The sequence below is a fragment of the Trachymyrmex septentrionalis genome, unplaced genomic scaffold, assembly GCF_001594115.1.
Source record: "Trachymyrmex septentrionalis isolate Tsep2-gDNA-1 unplaced genomic scaffold, Tsep1.0 scaffold19, whole genome shotgun sequence".
NCBI lineage: Eukaryota > Metazoa > Arthropoda > Insecta > Hymenoptera > Formicidae > Trachymyrmex > Trachymyrmex septentrionalis.
Window position 1 is genome coordinate 4,607,978 of NW_017305071.1, and position 27,736 is coordinate 4,635,713.

General features: G+C 34.0%; 3 protein-coding genes across 17 annotated transcripts in view; 2 read left to right on the forward strand and 1 right to left on the reverse strand.

Moving 5' to 3' along the window:
• LOC108746931 (sterile alpha and TIR motif-containing protein 1) overlaps positions 1 to 8,548 on the forward strand; it is a 100,778-nt gene extending 92,230 nt beyond the window's left edge. For 5 of the 7 annotated variants that reach the window (XM_018484054.1, XM_018484051.1, XM_018484052.1 and 2 more), the window contains 4 exons: positions 1,306 to 3,330; positions 3,963 to 4,129; positions 4,451 to 4,672; positions 6,121 to 6,196. In XM_018484054.1, coding sequence (XP_018339556.1) covers positions 1,306 to 3,330; positions 3,963 to 4,129; positions 4,451 to 4,640 — 2,382 coding nt within the window. In that variant the 3' untranslated portion in view covers positions 4,641 to 4,672; positions 6,121 to 6,196. Of the gene's footprint in view, positions 1 to 1,305; positions 3,331 to 3,962; positions 4,130 to 4,450; positions 4,673 to 5,152; positions 5,190 to 6,120 lie in introns of those variants that run through there. The other 2 variants (XM_018484056.1, XM_018484050.1) reach the window with 2 other exon arrangements.
• A 388-nt stretch (positions 8,549 to 8,936) lies between these two features.
• Positions 8,937 to 10,827, reverse strand: LOC108746823 (histone H3.3-like). Its single transcript, XM_018483805.1, has 4 exons — positions 10,695 to 10,827; positions 10,349 to 10,391; positions 9,926 to 10,083; positions 8,937 to 9,507 (listed from the first exon to the last, which is right to left on the reverse strand). The coding sequence occupies exons 1-4, from the start codon at positions 10,718 to 10,720 to the stop codon at positions 9,336 to 9,338; spliced, it is 399 nt and encodes a 132-aa protein (XP_018339307.1). The 5' UTR covers positions 10,721 to 10,827; the 3' UTR covers positions 8,937 to 9,335.
• A 546-nt stretch (positions 10,828 to 11,373) lies between these two features.
• The window catches only part of LOC108746927 (CAP-Gly domain-containing linker protein 1), a 23,198-nt gene continuing 6,835 nt past the window's right edge, over positions 11,374 to 27,736 (forward strand). For 2 of the 9 annotated variants that reach the window (XM_018484036.1, XM_018484038.1), the window contains exons 1-10: positions 11,374 to 11,497; positions 12,218 to 12,358; positions 20,579 to 20,647; positions 21,664 to 21,816; positions 22,124 to 22,315; positions 23,632 to 23,833; positions 24,544 to 24,769; positions 25,629 to 25,673; positions 27,005 to 27,145; positions 27,379 to 27,543. In XM_018484036.1, the coding sequence (XP_018339538.1) occupies positions 12,247 to 12,358; positions 20,579 to 20,647; positions 21,664 to 21,816; positions 22,124 to 22,315; positions 23,632 to 23,833; positions 24,544 to 24,769; positions 25,629 to 25,673; positions 27,005 to 27,145; positions 27,379 to 27,543 (1,305 nt within the window). In that variant the 5' untranslated portion in view covers positions 11,374 to 11,497; positions 12,218 to 12,246. Of the gene's footprint in view, positions 11,498 to 12,217; positions 12,359 to 13,347; positions 13,518 to 20,410; positions 20,648 to 21,663; positions 21,817 to 22,123; positions 22,316 to 23,631; positions 23,834 to 24,543; positions 24,842 to 25,628; positions 25,674 to 27,004; positions 27,146 to 27,378; positions 27,544 to 27,736 lie in introns of those variants that run through there. The other 7 variants (XM_018484040.1, XM_018484041.1, XM_018484037.1 and 4 more) reach the window with 6 other exon arrangements.

A 27,736-nucleotide genomic window follows, 5' to 3' on the forward strand; every position in this document is an offset into this window, starting at 1 on the left:
TAAAGTCTAAATTCAAATATAAAACGTTTCCAATCGGACAATGTTAAAATTTTGGATGAAGAGCCTTGCTATAGGAAATGTTTAATTTCTGAGAGATGCTCAATATTAAAAAGCAGAAAAATAGTTTAAATTTACAAACTGACACTGAAGGTCTCCATAAGGCATTATTGTAAAATAAAATTTAACTCTTCGTTACTGACAGTCCGTCTCTCTTCTCTTAGTCTGTGTTGACCCGTATCAGCGAGCGTACATTATAATCGACATACAATATCCGTCTCACATATCTGCGTTCCATTTTGTACATTTTAATTGGTTTTTCATATTTATATGGACACACTTGTTTGAATAATTTACACATAATTTTTGGTGAGTTTTAATTACTTGTTAGAATTCCGGTATGTTAATTTGATTGTGTTTATTTTTTCGTAAGAAGTCTTTTTATTTTTTTATCAACTAGAACTTGTTCCAAGAGATATGAAACACATTTGACTGTTCAATCGTGTGTGAATAATGTCGAGTTCTACATCAAGACTCACCCGAGCTGTTATTATAATGAATATACGAACATTTTCGATAATTAATTTTGTATAGCGATTTTTGCGATAAGTTAATGTCTGAAGAGGGCTCAATCTGGTAGCTGAAATTTGTAACGTTTATATTATATTTGAATTTAAACTTAGTTTTTTATTATATATTTTTTCAATTTTACTTTTCTTTATTTGTAATTTATTCCTTTTAATTGTATGACTACTTAAAAAATATGTTTAACTCTTACTTTGCCCTTTATTTATTGTTATTTACAAAGTGTAAAGTTTATAGAACTGGAGAAAACAATAACATAATTTTATTTAGTAAAAATTTATTTTGAAATAAAAAATCATTGTTATAAATTTATTTTAATTTAAATAAAAAATATAAAAATTCTTGCTTGCGCTGAAAACTTAATTAAGCAAATATCTTTCTGTATTTTTAGGAATAAACATGTACTTATAAATCTAATTTCTAATGTTTTTTTTTTTTTAATGTAACGATAAATGACAAACCAATGTTTCCGATAACCTTCTCCATTTTTCATCTACTTTACACTCAATTCCTAACGATTGTAAAGCTCAATCAGAAGAACATCCTTTAAAGCATCTGAAGTTCACTTATTCCTCGTTCATTGGCAATCTGAGTTCTTAATGCTTGTCAAACTCGATGGTGTCCTCAAGTTTTTTTTTTTTCAAGACCTCTTCAACAATATCCTTGATGATCTTTCTTAAGATTTCAAAACTGATGAATGGACAATGTTTTTGCACTGTGTAGAAAGCGATGGCGGCGCAACAGCAGCGGCAGACAGTCACTTCAACCGGCATTTTCAACCAAGAGAAGCACATGGCCTCGAGCTCACAATCGAGCATCACGATCGCGTCCAAGTCGGGTGTGAGTTCATCCAAATCAATGATCAGTGCTGCAAGTGCGGTTAATCAACTGATGAACGGCATGCGACCACCGACCGCTGAGGATGAGCTTTTGTCCTTACCGTTGGATGACTTGGACCTACTTTGCTCCAAGTCGAATCCGCAGGACGTGGACTGTGCCATCTCCAAGTATTGCAGCCTGCTCGACAGCTTCGTGGAGCGGTTGAAGGTGAGCGCCGACAGTGGCAAGAGCAGTAGCAGCGGCAGCAAAGCGCCACAACTGTTGAACAGAGTGAACGAGATCATCCGGAAGGCTTGGGCAGTACCTACACATGGCCACGAGTTGGGTTATACCTTGTGCAACACCCTGAGGACGCGCGGCGGTCTTGATCTACTCATGTCAAATTGCGTAGCGAATGATCACGAGTTGCAGTTCTCGTCGGCCAGATTATTGGAGCAATGCTTGACTACGGAGAACCGCGCTCACGTGGTGGAGAACGGCCTGGAGAAGGTGGTGAACGTCGCATGCGTGTGCACGAAGAACGCCAATTCGGTGGATCACGCGCGTGTCGGCACCGGGATACTCGAGCATTTGTTCAAGCACAGCGAGGGCACCTGCAGCGACGTCATCAGGCTAGGTGGTTTGGACGCGGTGCTATTTGAGTGTCGGAAAAATGACGTGGAGACTCTGCGCCATTGTGCAGGTGCGTTAGCGAACCTGTCGCTGTATGGTGGAGCTGAGAATCAAGAAGCAATGATCAAGCGGAAGGTGCCAATGTGGTTGTTCCCGCTTGCTTTTCACAATGACGACAATATCAAGTATTACGCCTGTCTGGCAATCGCCGTGTTGGTCGCCAACAAGGAGATCGAAGCGGCCGTCCTCAAGTCCGGCACTCTCGACCTCGTCGAACCTTTTATCACGTCGCATAATCCATACGAATTCGCTAAATCGAACTTAGCGCACGCACATGGTCAGAGTAAGAACTGGCTGGAAAGGCTTGTGCCGGTCCTGAGCTCCAAGCGGGAGGAGGCTCGCAATCTGGCGGCCTTCCACTTTTGCATGGAGGCAGGTATTAAGAAGCAACAGGGCAATACTGATATCTTCCGAACGATCGGCGCGATCGAACCGTTGAAGAAAGTAGCCAGTTGTCCGAACGCGATTGCGTCCAAGTACGCGGCACAAGCTTTAAGATTAATCGGCGAAGAAATTCCGCATAAACTGAGCCAGCAAGTGCCTTTATGGTCCACTGAGGACGTCCGAGAATGGGTGAAGCAGATCGGTTTCGCCGAGGTAGCCCCGAACTTTGTGGAAAGCCGAGTGGATGGCGACTTGCTGCTGCAGTTGACGGAGGAGAATTTACGCGAGGATATCGGCCTGACCAACGGTATCATGCGTCGCAGATTTGCTCGTGAACTGCAGAACCTGAAGAAAATGGCTGACTACAGTAGTCGCGACACCGGTAACTTGAATAGCTTTCTGCAGTCGATCGGCCAGGAGTTCTCCATCTACACGTATAGCATGCTGAACGCCGGGGTAGACAAGGACTCGATACGAAATCTCTCCGAGGATCAATTACTGGCGGAGTGTGGCATCACCAACAGTATCCATCGGCTCAGGATACTTGACGCCATCAAGAATATGCAGCACAATCAGTTCAGCTCGTGCGAGTACGAATCGCCTGACAAGTCCCTTGACGTTTTCGTCAGTTATCGTAGATCGAACGGCTCGCAACTGGCGAGTCTGTTGAAGGTACATCTACAACTGCGGGGCTTCACGGTTTTCATCGACGTCGAGAGGCTTGAGGCTGGCAAGTTTGACAACAACTTGCTACAGAGCATTAGGCAGGCCAAACACTTCCTCCTCGTACTTACACCCCAAGCTTTGGAAAGGTGTATACAAGACAGTGAGTGCAAGGATTGGGTACATAGGGTGAGTCTGAATATCTTTCATTGCATTTTTTTTTGTTAGAAAAATATTGAAATACTTTTACAATCTCTTTTTAACTCTCAGTACATACAATGGGATTAGCGTAACCCCCCACTCGATTTTCATAGTTCACGTTTTTTTTCCGATTCCTTTTCACTTATTGCAAAATATCTTTTGTGCTACGACATTTTAGACTTTCAAACTCAAAAATTCTTTTTTTTTTTCAATCTTCAAATAATAGATTTAAAAAAATTTGTTAAAATCGATGCACCACAATCTGAAATACAAGTAAGAGAAAACGCTGGGTTACAAATACCCGAGTGTGAGTAGATACGACTGCCAGAGTTGTGTGTACTAAGGATTAATTATACACTATTAAATTATTTAAAAATGTATGCTTGCTCTTTTCGTTTTATCAGTTTCGAAGTCACAAAAAAAAAAGAAATGAATAAATTCTCGATTAACTCAATTCATTTTTTGTTAATTTAAAATTAAAGAAGAGAAAGTTTTAAAAAATATCTTTCACTAATTTTTTTTTTTCAGCAAATGAAAATACTCTAAAATTGAGAGTATTTAATTTATTTTGCAAAACTTAACTTTTGCGAAGTATCAATTTATTTTTGATTATCTCATAGGAAATTGTTGCCGCACTGCAGTCACAATGCAACATAATCCCGATCATTGACAATTTTCAATGGCCGGAACCTGAAGAACTTCCTGAAGACATGCGCGCAGTTTGTCATTTTAATGGTGTTCGTTGGATTCATGACTATCAAGACGCCTGCGTAGACAAATTAGAAAGGTAAAGTAATTAGTTTCTTTTTTACATTTCTTTTTTTTTTTTGTTAAGAGGAAATGACTTTGATCAGAATGAAGAAGACAATTTCATTTCTCTAGAACAAGTTATAGCTGAAATTATTTACCAATCGCTTTCTAAGATAATTTTATTTTAAATAAGAGAATTATGTCTATTGTACCACAAAATAATCGTTATAATAATTTCATTAATTATTTAATTATTTTACTTTGACAAAATAATATAATACAAATATATACATATAAAGATGTATATATGATAAGTATTAAGATAACTTTTTGATGTTTGTTTTTCATCATTGGGCAGGTTTATGCGAGGTGAGATACCTATGAGATCTGATCTGTCCAGCGGAATTCCGCGCAGCATGGCTCCCAAGGACGTGACCCAACCGAGCACACCGGCTAATGCGAATATGCGACAGCCGCCGAACTATCAACGAATGCACAGCAACGAAAGCAGGGGCAGCGACAAGGATTCCACAGGCGGGCGAGATTGACTAGATGGCCCGCCCACAGCCATATCGAGCAGGTAGTTATCCCTGTTAATTTAGCATATAATCCTAACGTTGAGTTAAGCGAATCGATTCGTCATTGTCCAGGAAAAAAATCTAAAATTTGTAGAATCCATTAACACCCCAATACCAAGAACTCAGTCTCGACCTACATATTGATAGTCTGATGTTAAATCAATTATTACGAATAAAAAGAGTTCAATAATTTGGAATAATTTTATTAAAAATAATTTTAATAAAATTATTACAATTTAAACAAGGAAAATTTATAATAATAAATAACAAACTAGATTTATCGTCATAGACCGAAAATCTTTTAATAGTTTAGAATTCTTAAAAATATCCAAAAGGGAACTAAGCGATGATTTCAGATAATAATAAATATCTTTAATGATCCAAATTACTAAAGTTAGCAGATTACACTGGTCGCTAACGAATCGATTTACAATGCGATTTTGAGCTCTACTAACGCAATGCTAATTTTTGTTTTCACGCAGCCAAGATTGTGAATCGCTCTATGACAATCACGACTAGGTCAGTCAGCGATACGAATTCTTTATCAATGTTTAAACGACAAAATATATCACTATCCTATCGCTTTTGCTAAACCCTTGTGCTAAATCAATCCCTAGTACTTTTGATATCGTTGCACTTTTTCAGTTCCATGTTACACGTATATATATGTCTGTGATGTAGACGTATAATTTAAGGTGAAGGTTTAGAAAAATTTTTATCTACTTGAGTGTCAGAGATGTTTACACAGTCTATATGTAGAATAAAAAAAATTATTTATTTATTATTAATTAAATATCTCTCAACTAATAGATAATACATTGCTAAAAGTTAATCAAAATAATTACATAAAGATTTTACGTTTAATTTTTAATCTTAATAACAAATTTTATTGATGATTCTATAATTGATTTTTTACGAAAATTAAAAAAATATATATACTAGCAAATACAGGAATTTTATTTTTTACACATAGACGTCAATGTTTACATACATAGTATTTATATTATTTATTTTATATTTATTGATCTAATGGTGAAACTGCATGATATAATTTTGCATGATATAATTCTTCGGTGTTTGATATAAGAAAATTTGAGATAAATTCACAATATTAGAAATGTAGGAATATAAAATGAAAATATTAAATTTCTCACATCATTCTTCTTGATGCCTTAAGCAGCATCATCTTGATTTATCGAGAATGGTATGATATACATAATATAATAGATTCTATAACGAGTCAATGCAAATTGAAAATTAATATTTATTTCTAAAATTTCTAAACATTATTTTCTAAAAATTATTTTTAATATTTTGATTGAAGATATATGAAAGATATTTAAAAGAAATGAGACTATGAATTGTTTTATCTAACACCGAAGAAAGCAAACGAGAAACATATTTCTCGCTGAATCATGATTTTGCAATAAGTTCTATTTTCGTGTTGTAGACTTAGAAAGTCGTCGAGTCCATCCCGTTGGTTGATGGGCCTGCCACCCACGTCGCCGCGCTTCAAGTTCATGTACACGCATCCAGTGGGTGCCAGCAACAACCAGGCAGTACCTCGCAGGCCACCACGGCAGCCACCCTTACCATCAACGCGATCTCGTTCGCTGGAGCTGCTGGATCAACAGAATCAGGAGCAGAAGTCAGTCTCTTCCACGATCATCCAACGACCACCACTTCCTAGGCCAAGATCACGCAGTCTGGACGGTTTGCTGGATGAAGATGTGAAGAACGGTGAAGAGCAGAGCAAAGAGCAGTGCGAGAAGAATCGAGAATGCCTTTCGATGAGTTCGGAAGAAAATAAAATTGTACCTGCTTCAGAAGAAAGTCAGAAAGAGCCTAATATCGAGACTGTTGAATCCAAGGATGAACTCAGGCCGATTTGCAGGATAAAATCGAAAGTACCCAACGAGTTCAAATCCGAGACGGAGGACAAGCGAATGTCTTTGAATAAGAATGACAAGGAAGCTCTACCGATACGTCCTCCGAAGCCAAGCCGACGTTCCAACTCGGAAGGACAGTCCTTGACATGTTCCAACAGACAATGCGCGAAACAGGAGCATCCAATTGAAGAACAGAGGATCAAAAAGATAGCGCAGGAAAGATTGAAGATACAGAGTGACAACGAAAATGATGACTATGACAATGACGACAAATCGACGATGCTGCTTAAGGCATCAAGAAGCTGTGGTGCGGGATTAGACTCTGACGGGAGCATTTCGTCAAGCGAATACGGTGGGCACAGAGCTCATCACGCAAAGGGACCGGGTTCACTATTATCGCTACCGGCGGGTGCAGAACCTAAACGCAAACGAAACTTCATGGACAAATGTGTGAATAAGGTGCGGTCGTTCATGAAAAAGTGAAACAATAAGACTTCTTGTTATTTAATTCCGCAAATTGATCGAAGTAAAGCGCGCGCGCGCGAACCCCAATAAGTCCAAATCTAAAATGCTGTGACAGATAACTGAATAATTACGATATTCTGATGAAAAATTTTAATCTTAAAAGTATTTGAAAGTTTTCAAAAGAATCAGGAAAAAAATTGTAAACGTCCCGATAGTGAGATTAGAAAACATTTATTCAATTGTATAAAAAAGTTTCAGTGATCAAGATGTATTAAATATTTTTATGAGCATCGAATAATCATAGTCTTAAAGACCAAAAGGACGCATTTAAAAAATATTTAGAAAAAATTTGGTTGAGCAAACAATTTAAATGTCTTTTATACATTATTTGTGAAAGTTTTTGGAACTATTGCTTATGAAAATATTCAGCAATCGGTGATTCCTGAATTTCGTGTATTTAATTTTGCGATACGAAAACGTAATTCGAACTTTGTGATCCGTTTTGTGTACAATGACAGGTAGCATGAAAGTATATGTATAGCGAAATGTGCCTAAAGATGCGACACAAGTGTCTTCATAGAAGCCTCGAGATCTTAACTTGGCAACGTATGTTTACGCCTGCTTTTCCAGGTGCCTTTTTGTATTGTATTTTCTCTCGTTAAATTGTATGAATTATATATGTATATTATATATGTAGAAACGAATAAGAAATTAAGGCGGCTAAGTCGATATTTGTAATACTATTTTTCTAGGCAGTTCTTTTCTCTTAGACCGCGTTTAAGAAGACGCATGTGACTTGCGTGGTCACGAATTGTGGTTGTTCTTATTGCAGCTAACACCGAAAACACATTATACACAGTTATACACGATTATATGGAGTGTTCGGTACGCGCGGTTCGGCGATATTCCTCTTTGAATGTCAATATTATATTAAAGCTAGAAAAAACTAACTTTTCCTTTAATATTCAAACGCAACGTACTTTTTTATAGGTAGAATCTCAGAGTATATCTCTTAAATATCTTGATAATTATATCTCAAGTCAAGTTTCCATCGAGATGAAATCCTTCCAAAATTAGTCCAAGAATATTTTACAAGATTTCTATCTTTTCTACTATAAAATCCTAAACTATTCGTGTGTTTTTATCGGGAAAAAATAACTATATGTCCTTATAAACTTTTAATAGGGAATATCGTCGTGTGTGTGTGTGTGTGTGTGTGTGTGTGCACGCGCGCGCGCGCGTGTGTGTGGAAAGATACAAATCGAACATTCGATACATAGCGTGACTGTTTTCCAGATCGCGCAATATTTTATTATTTAACACTATTTTTATCATACCAATCGCCTATACACTCTCGCCGAAAGTCGAAACGGCAACGCTTCGATATTCGTAGTTTAAGAAATTCGCCTGATTATTGCAAAACTGTATATTTTACCAAAGTTTCATAAAGTTACGGATTTTATTGAAATGTTTGAATATTTCTTAGAAATAAATTTTATTTAGCGAGACAAAATCGCTTATCTCTCTTCAGTCCCTTTTCAGTACTAAGAAAAAAAGATGAAAAAAATTAGATTTATTTTCTGTCTATTTTTTTTATTAAAAAAATATTAAACATTTTATTTATAAAATTTATAATAAAGACATCTTTGATTTAGTTACTTCGCAATATTTATCAAATCAACACACGTAACAAAATTTACTAATTAACAAATATTTGTCTGTCAAATCAGTAATTTACGAGTCTTACAATTTTGTTTATTTCAATAACGTTTAGATTTTGATTTTAAAAAATATAAAATTATTATCTTGTCGTGTGTCTCTGAGTTAAGTAAAAAGTAATATTTTTTATATATGTCTAATATTAAAAATGCCCAATATAAATTAAGCGTAATTATATATAAATCGAGATTTCAAACCATAAAGAGACATCGTCATAATTTTGTACAATTCTATATGATAGAACGAGGCTTTCTCCATTTCTTGCATAATGTTTATGTTTCTGAACAGTATATTGAATATTTAAAAGTTGTGCTCTTAAGGAGCAATCATAATTATATAATATAATTATAAGCACGTCACTATAAAGAGATATTGTTTACCATTATAAATCATATTACTTGAAATTGACGAAATAGGCCCCGTCTTATCCTATTTATTTTCGTTAATACAAATCTGTATTATATAAAAAAGCAAAAAATATTATCTCTTATTCAGAAAAAAACTTATTCAATGGAAAAGAATTCGTTTTATCTTAATACATTGTAAAGTACTTGAAACATTGGACTATCTAAAATTATATAAAGTAAAATTCTTATCTATTGATGATATCACTGCGGCCTCTCAGCCTGCGCATTAAAATCATATCGTTTCGCATAAGAGTGACCCGTTTAGCATGTAATGCCAGCAATACTGCATCTTCAAAGAATTGCACAAGATACATTTCAGTCGCTTCTTGCAGAGCTTCAAGAGCAGTGGCTTGTATCCTACAAGTTAATTATTTAATTTTGTTGAATGCTGTAATAATCAAGCTATAAGAATCTCCCATCGAGACTCATATTTGTTTCCGTAATTTTTTTTATTATATATAAAAGTCTAATAACTTTAAATATATATAAATATATAGTATGTTATAAATTAAAATATAATATAGCATGTTATATGAAAATAATTAAAAAAAAGAGAGCATAATATATTTCATGAAAATTTTACTGTATGTATATAATAAAATACTGATTATGACTTTTTTATATATAAAACATTCTACAGCACATGTAAAATAAAATTGCTCTCTTCTTAATTAATTAAATCATACAATCATAAAAATGAATATATAATCAAATAGTACCATATAATTGATGAAAAATTTATAGTTTATAAATTATATTAGTGTTATATATTTACCTGGTAATATCCTCTCTGGGAAATATGTCGACGATAATTTCTCTGACTATACGTGCAAAAGGTAGTTTAGGTAAGAGAAAGTGTGTGGTTCTCCTTAGATGTTTAATTTCCTGCAGCACATGGCTCTTCCGTTTATGTTTACTCACTATTATAGTTGTCTGAGAACAATTATTCAACAATATAGAACAATAATTAATTTAATGTACTTATTGTAGCATGTATATATAAATATATATAACATAATTTATTTCACTAAAAAATTTAACGCATTCAACTTATATAAGATTTAATCTAATATATCATTAAGTGTCTTTCATTTAGTAACATAAATTCACACAAATGTTCTATCTCTTTGCAAAGATAGAACCGGACAGAACGATACTTATGTCAACTTGTGTCACTAAATGAAAAGCATCCACTTACATTGTCTTTATTTGCTCTTTTCTTCGAAGACTTGTTTGATGGACTGAAATATATTATTTATACGCTATATAAATATATATAGATATTTCATTAAAAAATATGATCTTAGATATAAAAAAAATGATATAATAAAAATACTAATTAATAAATAATAAAAGATTACTCTAAATTATTATTACATAAATGCACACAAAAATATGTATATAAATGACAGGATTAGTGAGACATAGGAAGAGACATAGTTTATTACACGACTAATGATTATTATATCAATACGTAAAATAAATGTGATAAATAATTGTGATAAACGAGAAAAGCAAGTAGACATCGCAAGCAGAAATAAGACCTTGGAGTAACTTTTCGTCTAACCATCGTCTCACTGAATTGCAGGCGTTCACAGATTCTTAATATTATAAAGGACAACTAATTTGGATTTAGTCAAAAAGCACTTTGGAATGAAATTGTATCAGACATCAATAGTCAATCCGATCCGATGTAATGTAAACATGAATTAGCAGTTGGCGGCGTTGGCGCCAATTCAGCTCGAACCTAACTTAACCTGAAAATGAACCAATTGAAAGAACACAGGGTGCGTTCAGAAATTACGTACAGATAATTCTAAGCTATAGGTTACGTCACGTATGTTATAGCAAAAATGTACCCTAGAGCGTAATTTCTGAACGCAGCCCAATGGGAATTAGACATAAAAAATACATTCAAATTCGTAACTAGGATGTTACTAAAACGTTAAATCCGGTTATTACCTAGAACGCGGAATGCTGACGTCAAAAGGAAAAAATGCCAAGATATCGCAATTTAAATAACAAAAAATTAACAGAGATATGATAAATTAACAATATTATAATAATAGGTTATATAAATATTATGATAAATGATGACAAATAACGACGGAAGAAACTTTCGGTGGAATCAGATTTTATTTCAAAGCATAAATTTCGCACTGCAAGAAGTTGGCGAGCCTGACTGCAACTGCGGATGGTAACGGTGGTGTAGTTGTCATTCTTTTTTCTGAAAGTGTGGTACGGTGATTTTCACGTTGCTCCTGTATATTGCGGTTCCTGCGATTGTCGTACATAAAATGTGTTAGCTATCGACCTCGCGGATCAGCCCGAACAGCATTTCGTTCAGGTAAGACCGCGATTTTCATATTTTGCGTTCTGTGCACGGATGCGAATTCCTCGCGCGCTTTTGAGGTTAACTCTCGCTCGTCAAACTGTTCCTTTCACTCCTGAAGAAGGTACGCGTTGTTGTCACTCGTCGATCTGACAGTATTGTTATTCGCGTATATTTGCGAATACTAGCATGTATTTGTGAGTACTTGCGATCGCTCGCGCAACTTTTGCAATTTTGTTCAAGGGAACGTGACAAATTGGCGATGACATGATCTCAGTTTGAAAAATCATAAATTTTTGGATTGATTTACTTCGCAAAACTCAGGCATTTAATTTAGGCTGTTTATCTTTTAGAAGATACAGTCGACATCGTTGTTCTATTCTTCTCCATTAATGAATAAAAAAAAAATAGAACATTTTGTTTCTTAAAAAGAAAATAACCATAATCAATGCTTCAAATTTTCCTTCTTGTCAAAATTTATCCAAGTTCGATTTTACTCTAACTTGAAGATTATTGTAGTAGTATTTTTTATTCCAAAATGTAGTTGATTGTAAGAATATGCCGAATAAAGTACTAGTAAAAGAAATTAATTTATTTACATCCCATATATTCCTGATGTCATCTCTTTTTTCGTTCATACCTCTATTTTTATCAAATTAATTTCTTATTTGATATTTTTTAGGATTTTTTAAATGTATCATTTTTTACTAACAATGCATAATATTTTTGTTGCAGTGCAGTGTAACATAGTGAATATATAGAGCATGACGGAGCCTAAACCATCAGGACTAAGACCGCCATCAAAGATTGGACGCCCTTGCTCCACCATGCCTCCTAGACCAGCGATTCCACCTTCTCCAATGAGACCAACGACCAGTGAGTTTTTAACAAAATTGTGTACCGTTCTTTTTTATTGCATATATAATATATTTTTATGTTGCTATAATCATATATCGTATTTATTATTCATTTTTATAATATATTAAATGGGTATGATATATATAGATATCTGACATTGATAAGAGATCTAAAAGGAAGTATCTAATAATATCTCGTGTTAAGTAGAAAAATAGATCATGTATTAATAAATGTATATATAGAGATAAATGTATATACCTGTTCTTTATAACACTTTGTTTCTTACCTATATAAGATAATAACAGAGTATCTCAAAAAGAAGAATGTTAAGTTTTTGCTATTCTTCGATCAAAGTAAAAAAGTTCCAAGATGTACAGATTATACATCATATTAAAGAGTAATTTAAACGAAGTAGCTTTTTATTATGTAATTTGTATATCTCGGAACTTTTCATTTTGGCCGAAAAACAGCTTCAACTCAACATCTCCCTTTTCATATTCCTTTTAATTCCGATTTTAATTCATAAAACACCAACAAATAGGAAGAATCCTATAAAAAGAATTTGCCAAAAATATCTTTTCGTGATTATTTTATCATAAGTACACGAAGGAAAGATTTATTACCATTTGCCTCATACATTTTGAATTATGCATTTGTAATCGGAATTCTCGTAGATTTAACCAGAAAGGTACAAATCAAATGTAATTAAATTTATCAAATATTCTAGTTGAGATAACCAGAAAGTCAATTATGATAATCAGAATTTTTATTTATATGATTAAAATTTGTCTTGTTTATTTTCTTGCTGATACAATCAGAACATTTTTCTCAGTGTAATGGAAATTAATGGACAATTTAAATGATATATGAAATTATAAATAAACTTTTATTTATATTGTCAATGTTTTCGTGATGCTAATTTACTTATGCTATAAAAGTGTTTATATGGAGTATGTTTTGACGAGAGTACTACATTATCGCGAACGTTGTTACAACTCGAACATATACCGCGAGTGTCTCGTTAATTTGTCCCGAACACACCGGGAACACTGTGCACGCCCACAAGTCGGTCGTGAACGAGCGTGAACGCGAGTCTGCAAGTTGCTCGCACGAGTTGTTCTTTGGCCGTTCGCGACGACGCATCCTTTGTGAGAGAGAGAAAGAGAAAAAGAAATTGGTAAATATTTTTCACAAGAAATTCTTGAGAATTAATGGTGAGTCGCGAGAGTTTATCGCGAGTAGTGCATTCTTTTCTGTTTTCTTAAAAAAAAGAAAAATAGAAACGGAAACATTTCTCTTTGCTTTGTGCCGAAATTGCGGTGAGTTCAACAGATCGTCGAGAAAACACTACGAAGCGAACTGCTTAGTGATCAGTCACTTGGTTTGATCTAATAGTAATTATTTTAAATTTTTTATTGCATTTTGTAACATTTTATATATTTTTTTATTACATTTTATTTAACCCCACCATTAATTATCACTCAGTTTGATTATTGCGATTTATAAATGTTGCTGTTATATATGAAAGCTGATCAACTTGACTTGTCGCGATTAATTAAAAGGGGTCCATATCTTTTACTCATTTTTGCAGGATATATTTTTAAACGGTAATAAATTGGTTTTTAAAAAAAATGAAAGTGACTGAAACGATTAAGAACATTCGCAAAGGATAGTTGGCAGATAATTTGGAAATTAACATAAATCTCTCGGAAATAATCTTAACGGTACAAGCATTTAGTTTTTAAATATTAATTAATAAAATAATAATTAATTATATATGCGTGTGCGTGTATTTAATTCGGTTGGTCTATTTGATCCAAAATGTAATTTATTTTCTGATAATATTATATTGAAATATTTTATTGAAAATGTTTTTTTAACATCTACGATGACTTCGTCTGTTAATTTAAGATTTTTTTTCTATGAAAATTTTTTATTTTTTATTTTTTAGAATTTTTTTATGATATTGATACAAATGATATAATATTAAATTTAAACAGACCAGCAGGGTTAACATATTGCTGCCATACGTCAAATGAAATTAAATATTCTCCATATATGACATACATAAATGCTTGATAGTAATAATAATAATTAAAGTAGATTTTTTCAGAAAATTTATCGTCGCTACATATCGTTCTTATACTAACTTTTACGTAATCTCTTCTTCGATCACACGATCGATCGAATTTTCCTCGCATTATAAATCCATACTTATAATTACGTTTTAACATTAGTTTACAATTTTTCCTTGTTTTCTTTAATCTAAAATCTAAATTCTTATTTTCTCCTTTATTTCCTCTTCCCCAAGTTCGAGAATTTTTCTAAATTTCTTCGTTATTACTTTTCTGTTCTCTTTCTTTCATTCCTTTCTCAGATCTCTTTCTTTTTTTTATATTTTTATTTTATATAGTAACTTTATATGTTCTCACATAGTGCAAGCGAATATAAGGCACTGCGGAAAACAGATTTTGTGTCGCTTTATTTTTCTGCCGCGCAGATTCTCGGCGCGCCTCTCGACGATGCATAACCGACGAGGTGCGTTTTCGCGATCGCCTCTGGTCGCATCCAGGGCACGTATCTTGCCTTATTGGTGCAACGCCATTGAATTGCCTTCGCTGCACAATCGCACGTCGTCGGCTGACGCATTGCGATTATGCAAGTCGGTGTTGATCTCGCGCCCGCGATTTCATCCCGGGCGTTTCATCTTTCCTCCCCGCGAATCCTTCTCTTTTCTCCGATTTTTTATTCTTGTTCTCTTTTCCCTCCCGTTTTAATTCTCATACGAGATCGGTTGATCGTCTCCAATTTCGCAATTCGATCAGAAGACTCAAGGCCTCCGCTTTTCGTTTCGCCTTATCGCGAGGTCTCATGGAAAGAATATGCAGCCGATATCAGTAACTGCTAGAATTTTAAATAAAGAGGAATATCTTAAATGTCAAAAAATTAAAATTACATATATTTTTAATTATCTAAAATTAGTAAATTAATGGAGAATATAAATTAACTCTTACAGACCGGTTTCTCATAGTCGGTTCTTATTTCAAAACCGTCTTAAGTAATATTTTAAAGAGTCAATACGATTCTGTGATCGGTTTATAACATTTTAAGACTATACTTAAAGTGATCTTAGATATAAAAATTGACTACGATTTTCTGCACATAATGGATCGTTTATATCCCGCGAATTAATTTTCATCACTTTTATAATTATAAAAAGTATTAATATGATTCTTGCATATGCTTTAACATCTTTAGAAAGTATTTGTAAAGCTGCGTATTAAAAAAAAAAGGAAAGAATAGAGACCATCATTTAACCAGGTGTTCCTAGTATTTCAAAGAAAAGAAATGCGTAGGACATGAATGACCTAATCGAGTTTTTTGTAGAAAAAAATTGGTTTGAGTAATTTAAATGGATTGTCACACACACACACACAGCTGCGAATATATTTTTAGAAATTACATAAATTTGTAGAAATTACATAAATTTTAGACATAATTATAGCTAAAGTCTTCTATGCAATATTAACAAAAAGGAACATCAAAATAAAAGAGTAACTCTCTTATTCGTAATCGATTACAGTTCAAAGCGTTATTGAGCATCGTAATTATTGAATATTTTATCAATTACGCGATTTATGATAGCTTTACCGATTTTCCAATCGCTCGCGTCCGATTAGCTGATGATTTTTCTTGTCGGACAAGGACTCAATTATAACCGCGAAGAGGCAACGGAAAAATAAAGGATTTCTGTGGTAACTCTGGCGGCGCCTCGCACTGACGCAATCATCATCGGTATGGTGTTCTGTGGTAACTGTGACACCATCGGCTAAATATGGAGAGATAAACGATTTATGAGCACGTGTGCGAGGACATGTTCGTTTCGGGCTGCTTTACTGCTTTGCCTGTTTTTACGCTATTGAAGCCGGTTTTAAGGCCATCCATTCGAATTCCGCGGTCTGACGAAAGTCCTATTAGTATTATTTACCTCCGGTAAATATGAAAAACGTGGGCACGTGTATGGTATCTATGAGAATGGTAGTATGTAAGTAATATACAACGCGCTCGTTTGCACCTGTTCTACCTGTGAACGTGTAGAATATACAATTATGTATATATATATTTTTTTGTTCAATTAGATTGTGTTTACTCGCACAATGTTTTGCACAATCGGGTAGATAAAAATATCACTAAATGTTGTCATCGAGATAATATTTACTGCTTAATCATGTTTGCCACGTCGTAATCTCGTTATAATGCGGGATGAATTATATGTAACAGCTATAACGACACCTCTCTCTACTAGCTATTAACCTTGTTTACGTATTGTTACGCATGAGAGATCAAAGTGCCCGTATATCCAGTGGCAGCCTCTATACAGCCATTCTTATAGCCGTGTCGTATTGAGTGATCGGGGTACTTGACACCCTGTTAACCCTGCAAAACATAAACGTGAGATAATCGATGAGTTACGGTAATTCGGTAATATAACCCCCGGCGGGTTCGTAAAAATTTAACTAAAAGATCAAACACATTTTATTTTTATACTATTCGAAAATTAAATGGGGGAATTTTGAAAAAGATAAAATTTTGTAAAAATTAAAAGATTTTTAGATATATGTAATGTAACTACGATGTTTATGCTTTTTTTTTTTTTGATGTTATAAAAGAATATTGCAAGAATTTTTACGGAATTTACAAGCAAATATTAAAAGTGACATCAGCTTGATGTAGAAATCTAATTGCGAGTGAATGATTTTACGGGAATTGATCTTTTGAAAGTCTATTACTTTTAAAACAATTCTATTTATTAAATAGAATTTATATAAATAATTAGCGATGTTTCATGTAAAAGAATAATGCAAGATATGTATCAGAATTAATGTAAAAGCGATTAATCGTGTGAGATGCATAATTCGCGGACGAATCATGGCGCCACGATCACGTCAGATCACGTCGGTGTATATTAATTAATCATGATCAACATGCTCGAATCAAAAAGTACAGTGTATTCTGTCATCAGATATCATCGTGCGCACGTCGCGTATGGCTCTAATAATCGTATACTGCAAGGTTTCGTATAGATTATTATGCGCACAGTGAAAAAAATTTCTGCAGATTAAAAATGAACGAAGATTCTGATCATATTAATCAGATTTCTGGTTATCTCATTTAGAATTATATAATACATTCAACCAAAATTCCAATTAACGCCAGATTCTTTCCAGTGCAGCGCATCGGAATATTTCGGGACGAACTTTAATAACAGAAATACGTTTCTTTCGAAATTTAGGATGTAGTTTCTCTTTGAAATTTAATTATTGTAAAATTCGCAATCTTCCATTTTTATTATCTTTTTGTTTTAACATTGTAATTTATTCATTGTAATTTAAAAAAATAATATGAATACAAAAAATATAATATTAGGCTCTAAAGAGTGCAGAAAATCATATCAATATAAATGCTTATAAGCACCTACACTGAATGTTCTTATAGATTTTATTAGATATGTATTAAACATATACAATAAACATTTCAACTTACAATTTTGGATTCAAATATTCTAAAAAGTAAGCTATTTAAAGCCAAACGCTGGGTGATTTTTGCAGAAATAATATATATTCGTCAAATACAAAATCAATCATACGTTTCAATTTTTAATTTAACCATTCTCAGTGGGATCATAACATCGATGATAAAATAAAATAAAAATAAAAATTATTAAGGTTGATTCCTTACAATATACATATGCAGCTGTACGAAATATGTAGACGCGAGAATATACTGGGTATAAAATCATGTACTCTCTGATAACATTTTCAAATTATGTGTTTGACAGCGTACTGCAATAAAGCATATTGGTAGAAGTTATATAAAAATTATATCTGACGTTAATGTGAATAAATGTATGCCTTCCCACACAACATAATTTTAACAATAAAATTATATTACGTAATTAATTTAATCTCTGATTTTTATAACAAATATGTAATATATTTTATTGAAATTGTGTGATGGGGATACAGGTAGGCATACAATTTGATTCATATTAACGTCAGATATAATTTTTATTTAACTCACCTCTCACATATGTTTGTGGTGCGCACGCTGATTATTCAATTATCATGAGCATATGGGATCTACAATTTTAATGCCGATTTTGAACGGCGGATTTTTCGAGAAGTGTTTCTGTTGGTAAGGATACTCTTGGGAGGTTACCGGCCTTTTTCGAGAGAAGACACGAGCGTAAATATTTTGATTCCTACTGGGATCGAACTCGGGACCTCTGGCATGATAGATCAGTGCACTGTCTGCCACAGTGTTGGGCAAAACTGTAATTCAATTAACAATTACAAATTGCAATATAATTCTTAATACAATTAGTAATTATATTTCGTAATTATTAATTGCTGAAAACAATTAAATGAATTCATTAATTCAGCAATTAATAATTACGAAATATAATTACTAATTGTATTAAGAATTACATTGCAATTTGTAATTGTTAATTGAATTACAATTTTGCCCAACTCTGGTCTATTACGCTCGCGCTTGGACATACGTATATAAATTCACACAGAATCATACAAGCACTTAAGATCCAGCTACTTCATTTAAGGCATTCATTTCGATAGGTTGTGTTTCTCACATATACCTACTATCCCTCACAAGATATAATATTGTTTAAATTATTTTAATGTCAATTTTTTAAAAAAATTTTAATAACATTTTAATGAGATTGAGATCAAAATAAAGACCAAAACATTCCCGTTTTGGCTGTACCTTTATCAATTCAGACATTTCAGATCAGGGCACCGTCGACCAGCCGATCGCGGACGGTCGTTCGCGCGTCATTGAGAGCGACGCAATGTGCGCGTAAAAAGGCGCATTAAATGCAGATTGTATGGCGATAAAATCGTCGGTATACATAATGCCCGTCTCGGCCGCGGTGGCGACGGTTGCGGCCGCGTAATCGCGATTTCATCTCGTCGAACAGAGGCTCCGACCCACGCGACCGACCTACTACGACAAGGCACGCGCCCACGCGCTTTTCCATAAGTAATTAATTAAATCGCGAATCGCCACGATACCCGGACATACCAGCGACTCCTTTTGCGGAGTTTTTTTCACGCCGCAGGGACATCGCGGCGAGATGAATGATGAGCTTTGTGATGTTGTCGCAAGGCTCTTATACAAGGAATCCGTGAAATCAGAAACTACAATCGCGGAAGTTAGAGATGGAATTCGTGAATTTATGAAAATTATAAATATTAAAAATACAAATTTATGAAAATTATAAATATTCAAAATACGAATTATTCGTGAAATATAGGGACAGCTGAAACATCGAAGCGAAATAAACTTATTATGATTATTGAGATAAGTAGGCGGTTCTCTTCTTTCTAATTTATTAAAATAACACGTTACGATTAAACGATCGTTCCATTAAAAAATATCTCGCATGACTGCATATATTGCACTAGAAATCGCCAGATCTTATCGGCGTCATTTGGACACTCCCTGACTCGCCATTAATGATTCGTTTACATAAGTCTCTGTCTTGACCCGATTGTGATCAACTTCCGATGCCGATTATTACAACGACAATTATAGGACCAAGCCCTGATCTGATTCGCGCCGAATCACCTCTCGTTGTTTCTCTTTAACGTCGCTTCGTAATAATTAGTAATTAACTTAGCGCATTATTAATTAACTTTGCAACTTCGCACTAGCGTCATCACGTGTTCCCAGATTTATTATCAGCTCACAGACAACACATACAACACAAATTAGCCTCGAAAAAAAAAAAAAAAAAATCACGTAAGATGAAAGAAAAAATATGTAAAACGATAAAGAATTATTAAATTAAAGTGATTAGAAATATTAATTGTATTATATTAAAATTAATTATACGTATGTGTTGTATTCATATTAATTTTTAATTAATTATTATTAATTTCTGAATTTAATATTCAGATATCATTGAAATTTATTAGCTTGCACGTAGACTAATGTTATTTTGCTGTTATAACTATATTGAATCATAGCAATTCGTAATACATAAATTATTATTAAAGCGATATCTGCCAATTAAACTGATTGGACACAATTTGAATTAAATGATGCACTCTCGACTACGGCAAAGTGAAATGTTTTTTTTGCATCGAGGTATGCTCCATTTTTCCCTTTTGTTTTTCGTTTTGCTATGATTTGCGTTATTTTGCATGACAATGGCAGATCAGATGGAGCCTCTCTGGGAATCGCACGGCCGTCAAATAAACGAGGCTAGCTTGCGAAGAGGGTCAGGTAAGCCGTATTTAATGAAGTTTTTTTTGAAGCCTACTTGAAGATCGCAATTCGCAAAACTGTTTCCAAGAAAACGGTGAATGATCTTTCATGATCAACGAAAATTTATTTTGCAAAATAAAACTAATAAAACTTAAAATTAATACCATCTGTTAGTTGATATTCGTATATTTGTTTGAGATATTTGTTTTGAATATCTTATATCTTTTGAATCGTATTTAAGTGTACGTAAACATACGTGTCTTCCAAATTTAGACTTTAGTGAAATACGAAATTAGATAGTTTTCACGATGAGGGATATGTGTGAATTTTCGTGAGTATAGCTGTGTAAGTTTGTAAATATTATTGGTCTGTAATAATATGCGTTACATTCTCTTATATTTGTATTAATGGTTTTGCTTTGTATTATATTTATATTATTATTATATGTAGTGTATTACTTACATATGATACGTTACACATATTTTATATGTGCATGCATAATATAATTTACAATAATATGAATTATAATTAATACTACATATCTTGATGTAACATTAAGGATGTTCCATAATTAATTGAATATTTTAAAAATCTTCAATCAAACCAAGTTAGAATAAATTTCTTATAATTTAGCAAATATTTTAAAGGAGGCTATTTACAGCAGTTATTTATTTTTTGTTTAACATTGTTAAAATATTGACTTTCAATTAATCGATAACCAAAATTAAAATTCTTTTAAAGTAAAATCTTCTTTTTAATCACTAATTATTGGTTGGATATACAATAGATAGTTCAATAATTACGGCTAAGTGAAAAATCCATTTTAGAAATTTTTTAAAGTTTAGTGAAAATCAAGATTACAAGTTGTCGAACATTTTATATTTATAGGTCAGTACCGAATCGTTATTAATCTTATTATACCTGCATTCTGCAATTTGTTTATCTTTAATTTTTCTCCGGAAATTTGAATCGTAATTTAACGTTAATTATTAATAGTTGATATTTCAAAGGGAATCCTCTTTAATCCCGCATAGATACCAGCGTTGTTCTAACCGAAGACACAGACAGCTTTAAGATTGGTGACCGAGTATGGGTTGGCGGCACGAAGCCAGGCACAATTGCTTATATCGGCGAGACCAAATTTGCCCCCGGAGACTGGGCAGGAGTTGTCCTGGACGAGCCCATCGGTGAGGAACATCATAACGATCCTAGCCAATTGTGTGAATTATAAAGATCCAAGAATCAATTTTGAAGAACGCGAGTCGATTCTCAAATTTAAAACATCATATTTGTAAATCATTTTCCTAACCAATTAAAATTATCTAGATCATACTGTACCTAACTAAGACTGAAGTCTTATTATATACACAAAGTTTCATTAATCGCGAATGAAAAAAAGTTTTTTAACCAACAAGGACAAGAGAGATAAATCAGCGGAATTCAGAGACAGAATGAAGATAGATGAACTGTAAGTTCCCGAACCTTAAACTTTAGGAAAGAACGACGGTTCAGTGGCGGGAAGCCGGTACTTTCAATGCGAACCGAAGAGAGGGATCTTTTCGAGGCTCACCAGACTCACCAGGTTGCCGTTGAGCGATCATCAGACGAGCTTGATCATGACGCCAACAACGCCACCCGATAGCTCTAGGGGTGGCTTCATCAGCAAATCCATGTCGTCGTCATTGAGTAAGGATCGCTACAAGAGATACTCGCCACGCCCATAGATTTCTAATTAGCGCTGCACATTCGAACGCACGCCAAACGCCGTCTACAGATTTTACTTAGTTTCTTGGCCTCTTAACCCTTTCGCCTCCCTCCGCCGTAAGAAAAGAATATTTATCGATCCAAACTATCGAATGAAATCATTTTATTCTATAGTAAATATTAGATCCTTTTTTTAAAACAGGATATTTTTTTAAGCAGATTATTTATACATTGGATTTACATTGGATTAATTCAGTGCTATCATTTAACGTTTAAACATTTTTGTTGAGAATTTCTATTTGGATGATAATTGAGATAAGAAATATTTTATCTAAAAAATTAGGTATAATAGTTATATCTATTACGTAGAACTAACACATATAACGAAATTATCATTGAAATTAAACGACAAAAAAGTGAAGCGAAAGAGTTAATCGTAGTTGATGCTATGTTGTACCTAGAGGCTTAAAGAGCACAAATTACTTTTTTACTTACTTTGCATTATTTTAATTATGGCATTATTTTAATTGCGATAATGCTTGAATGCTCTTTACTGTGGAAAGTAAGCACGATCAAGTAACGACTTGATGTAATTTAGTTATTCAGTCAGCATGTAGCACGGAAATAATTTAGTCTCGTTAGTATGTAGTGACATGTGACGTAATTTAAGATTTTTTTACTTAATTTTCGTGTAATAATAATTTAATTTCGTAAATAATGCGCTTAGCAATAGAAAAGTAGAAAATACATCGAACAAACGTTATCTAGAGATGTTTGTATTTATAAAAGTGATGGAGCACTTTAATATTTTTAGAAGCAGTAAAGGAGTTACATACCTAATCTCGAGAGTAATAAATTTATCAATTGAATAAACAAATTGATTCGTAGGAAATGATTTATTCTCGTCATCTTATATTATAAAATGGAGAAGCAACTATTTTTTTTTTATATACAATAAAAGGAAATATTTTATTTTGTGGAAAGTCATTTAACTGAAAGAACAATAGATATATAAAAAATAGAAAAGGGAAATGTAATACAAAATATGAATATAGGGAGGAATATGTATTTATAAAAATATAAATGTAGATTTAGCTTTAATAGAACTTAGCAAAGGAGAAAGAAAAGTATAATTTGACCCTCACATATATAATAATTTAGGAACAATCTAGCTTTATCGTCAAGTAGAAAAGATATTGTGTAATTTAATAGAATAGACCCAGTCTCACTCGTGGTTTCTTAACCAGTGTGTATGATATGTAATAATGATCGTGCATCGCTGAAAACTGTGAATGCAGATACATCGACGACAAGTCTGTCGTCCACAACGCAAAAGGGCGAGCTGAGGATAGGTGACCGGGTGATAGTGTCGTCGAGCCAAGGCAGCAAAACCGGCGTACTCAGATATCATGGCCTCGCGGAATTCGCTGCGGGTGAATGGTGCGGCGTGGAACTGGACGAGCCGATCGGCAAGAACGACGGTTCCGTCAATGACAAAAGGTGTGCATCCTTTCCATTGAATCTCGGTAGCACCTTGACAAGAAAAAAAAAAGAATATCAAACTCGCCTCAGATTTCCGATTATTTAAAACAATCCTAAAAGCTCTCAACCACTTCCAGAAAATCAAAATGTTGTTTACATTAAGAGCGTATTACATTTAAGTATGACTTGATAAAGACAAAACCCCCTTTTCTCATTTCTCAGAGTTTATACTGCGTTTTATTAAGCATTATTAATGAATTTAATCCTCTGCCGGAATGATGTAAAATCCAGGAGGTCCTTGAAAAATGTACGATTAAGGTCCATTTTTATAATGTATAGTTACTTAATGTATAGTTAGGATTAAGGTTACCAAGAAATTCATGAATGAATTTTATTGATAAATTTCTTTATATCTTTAACTTTTAGATAATTATGTATTATAAAAACGGGCCTAAATGCCATTCATCAATTTACATCGTCTGACATTAGGTTCTCAAAATACTGCTGTAGAGGTTTTTAATTTTTTATTTTCCCATAAGAAAGAGGAAAATTTTTATTTTTGATGATATCGGGAACTTCAGAGTTTTCTTTTTTAATTTAACGTTCTCATGACTAATGCTTAATGAATGACATCACAGCATTCGCGAAAATTTGCGAGTATGATCTCCCCTTACACTTGAGACTCACATTCCTAAGATCCCGCGGAACTAACCCACCCGTTGATCCAGATACTTCGAGTGCTCGCCCAAGTACGGCCTGTTTGCGCCCGTGCACAAGGTCAGCAGGTCGCCATACAACAAGAGGCCTTCCCTATGCGTGGTGCACAAGCCGAGCGGTGCCGCCCTCAATGCCAGCCTCCAGAAGAAGAGCGGCTCCCGCGAATCGCTCGCTTCCAGCCTCGCCTCGAGCGTCGCCAGCGCGAGAATTAGTACTACGAGCGGAACCACGGCGAGGGTAAGGTTCACCATGCCGGAATGAGGGGATGACAGGATGTGCAGCTATATCTCGCAGTTCGTCGCTAACGTTGTTGGCACCCTATTTATTAGTTTAGCTGTAGAATGTATTATTCTTGTCGTTCTCGTTGGTGCTGGGCAATTTGACCCTTAAGTCTTCTTCTTTGAAGTACGAGCGAGAAGCTCGACTACGACTGTGATTTCTTTACTGTAAATCAATGGTAAATGATTATTTTTATATGAAGGATTCGGCGCGATGGAGATTTTTTTATCGCATTAAAGGAACTGCAAATGATTGCGTTTGCGAAAAATTACAATGTGCGTAAAAATTATGAGAAGTGTTATTATTTTATTTTATTTTAATTGTGAGAAGCACTCAATGTGAAAGTGATTTTATTTATCGTGATTATAGGAAGTTAGAGTTACATATATAAAGGGAATTTTATATAGACTATCCTGTCTTATAATTTTAATCTCGTTTTTGGAACTCTGTAAACTCTTAAACCTTTAAACTGTAAATTTTTGTTTTTAAAAATGGAAGATTCAGTTCATTCCTTTATTTAATTCAACATATCTAAATATTTTCCTTGTGAATTATGATGGATTCAGTCTCTTATTGCAATGAATCCTTCAGCGGAGTTACTTAAGGGTTAATCCCACCCTAAATTGTAGTGATTGCCTGCCGCTTTTTAGGCAACTTATTTTTTCTCTTTAACACTGACTCTTTAATCGAAACTTGTAACTTATTGTTAGTGCGCGTGATTTTGTGACTGGTGCATTGATTATTATTTTAAGTTGCAAGATTGCACGATTTATCTTTTTTTTTTCTTTTGTGTTTCCGTTACATCCCAATATTCCAGAGGCCTGGCATGCGCACGTCAACACCTGCACGAAGTTCATTGCAGGTGAGATCGTAACTCTGATTACTCCTTATTAATTAATTGTTCTCGTCAATTAGAAGCGATCGTCGATAAGTCATCTCGCTATTCTCCCATCGACTGTTCCCAATTAGTTCGTACACCCTGTAGAAATGAATGTGTAGATATAAATTAACAAGCGCGTTATGATGTGAATGTACATTAATTAAGATAATTAGCGAGATGTTTAGTTGATTAGCAAGACTCGATTATTAATGGTTGCCGACTGCGATTTTATTTATTTATTATTTGCCGTTTATTGTTATCGCTCGTCGCATCGTTGATACTGATAATATATAGCGATCTTTGTATATAATGTTAATAAAATCCCACGTAATGTCCCTTCCTCGTAATGTTCCTTCCTGTGGCTGCTAAGTGAGTATCTCTCCTACGTCGCTTTATCTACATACGCAAATAATTAACAAATCGCCGTTATTATGTTCGATTCTTCCTCGCACGAGATTATCTCAGAGATTATCGAGTTGTTCGATTAATTCATCTTTAAGGAATTCCCACGGCATAATTGAACACAGATCGATATCTGCGTTGGCAGAGAAACGACGACCAGCATCATCGAGCCGATTAATTAAACCCTTCCGTTCGGATAATGCGATCTAAAGTATCGATCATCGATTTATATTGCTAATTGCATTCAGAACGTAGCATATCTGTGTCTATCTCGCGTCGAATTATAAACTTGATGATTATGTGTTCTTGGCAAAGCTGTTACATAATGCGCAATGCAATGCGAATAAACGACCAATCGAAGGACATTCGTCTTATTTTTATTGGAATTTAATAAAATTCGAGTAGAGAGCCAGTGAGTGCGTAGTATTGCCTATTTCGCTCGTGTTTGAAAAAAAATTTATACGACGTAACAAGAAAATTATTGTAATTATTTATCTCCATTCTGTCCCATCCCACGGCTTCTATAATTTTTATAAAGATATATCCATATGTAAGAATTAATTACTTGATATTGCAAGTTGGCTTTCCTAGTTTGTAATAATTTGTATGACGCAGACATAAAAGCATCTCGCTTTGTTCCAACCTGCTCGACAGCTTTTACAAAAATGTAAGAAATAGAAAAATAAATTGTTTTAGTTGTGCGTTTTCTTTTTGCGATAACTTTGCCGTGGATGTAATGTGTATAGGCTATTTTACTGCAATTATAATAATATTATTAAATATGAATTTGATTGCTACTTTACTTTATTGCACGCTAATATTACGGTATAATTCCTCTTTTCTAAAATTTTTGTTCCTAAAATTTCCCGCGTCATCGCGACATTGAATTAGAATTCGAATCATACTTTTAGGAAGTTTTGAAAGAGAAGCAGCAGGAGATCGAGTTCCTGCGAAAAGAGCGGGACCTGGAACGCGAAAGAGTCACCAAGGCGGCGAATCAAGCTGATCAAGCGGAACAATCGGCGCTTTCGATTAAGCAAGAATATGATAAGGTAGATATTTACAAAACAATATTTGTCAAAACCGAATCGTGGCGATGGATGGATTTTCAAAGAGGGGTGTTTAAAGTTGAGAATTATGCTTCATTTTTTAAATAAATATCTTATCAGATGTGATAAATCAAACTCAATGTCTTTACGTTCTGAAGTTTTTGTCCCAGTTTTAAAATTCTGTCTCTATCTTTCATCTTTTTTTTTTTGATATTTTTATTATTGACAATATTCAGTATCGCGAACAGATGTTGCAGACGGTCAGCGAAGCGGAGCTCACTGTCGCCAAGCTCATCAGTGAGAAGAGTGCGTTGGCGATGCAACTGGAAGATGAGAAACGGAAGTGCGAGGATCTTCTGTTTCGCTTCGAAGAGGAATCCGTGAATAAAGACGACATACAGGTACATACACCTATTAGAATAATTTATATACCAGTTCAAGAATATAAGTAACAATTTATCTCAGACATAATAAATGCTAATAGCTGCAGCACAGACTCTTGCATAACGCATAATGCATAGTGCATAAGCGAATAAACCAATCGAAATTCTTCTTTTCCATGGAATGGGAGGAAAGAAAAGATTCTGATTAGTT

Coding starts and splice junctions, on each gene's coding strand:
- LOC108746823 (XM_018483805.1), bottom strand. CDS start 10,720: ATGGTTAGACGAAAAGTTACTCCAAG. Junction 10,084..10,348: donor AAAGAGCAAATAAAGACAAT/GTAAGTGGATGC, acceptor AATTGTTCTCAG/ACAACTATAATAGTGAGTAA. Junction 9,508..9,925: donor CCCAGAGAGGATATTACCAG/GTAAATATATAA, acceptor ATTAACTTGTAG/GATACAAGCCACTGCTCTTG.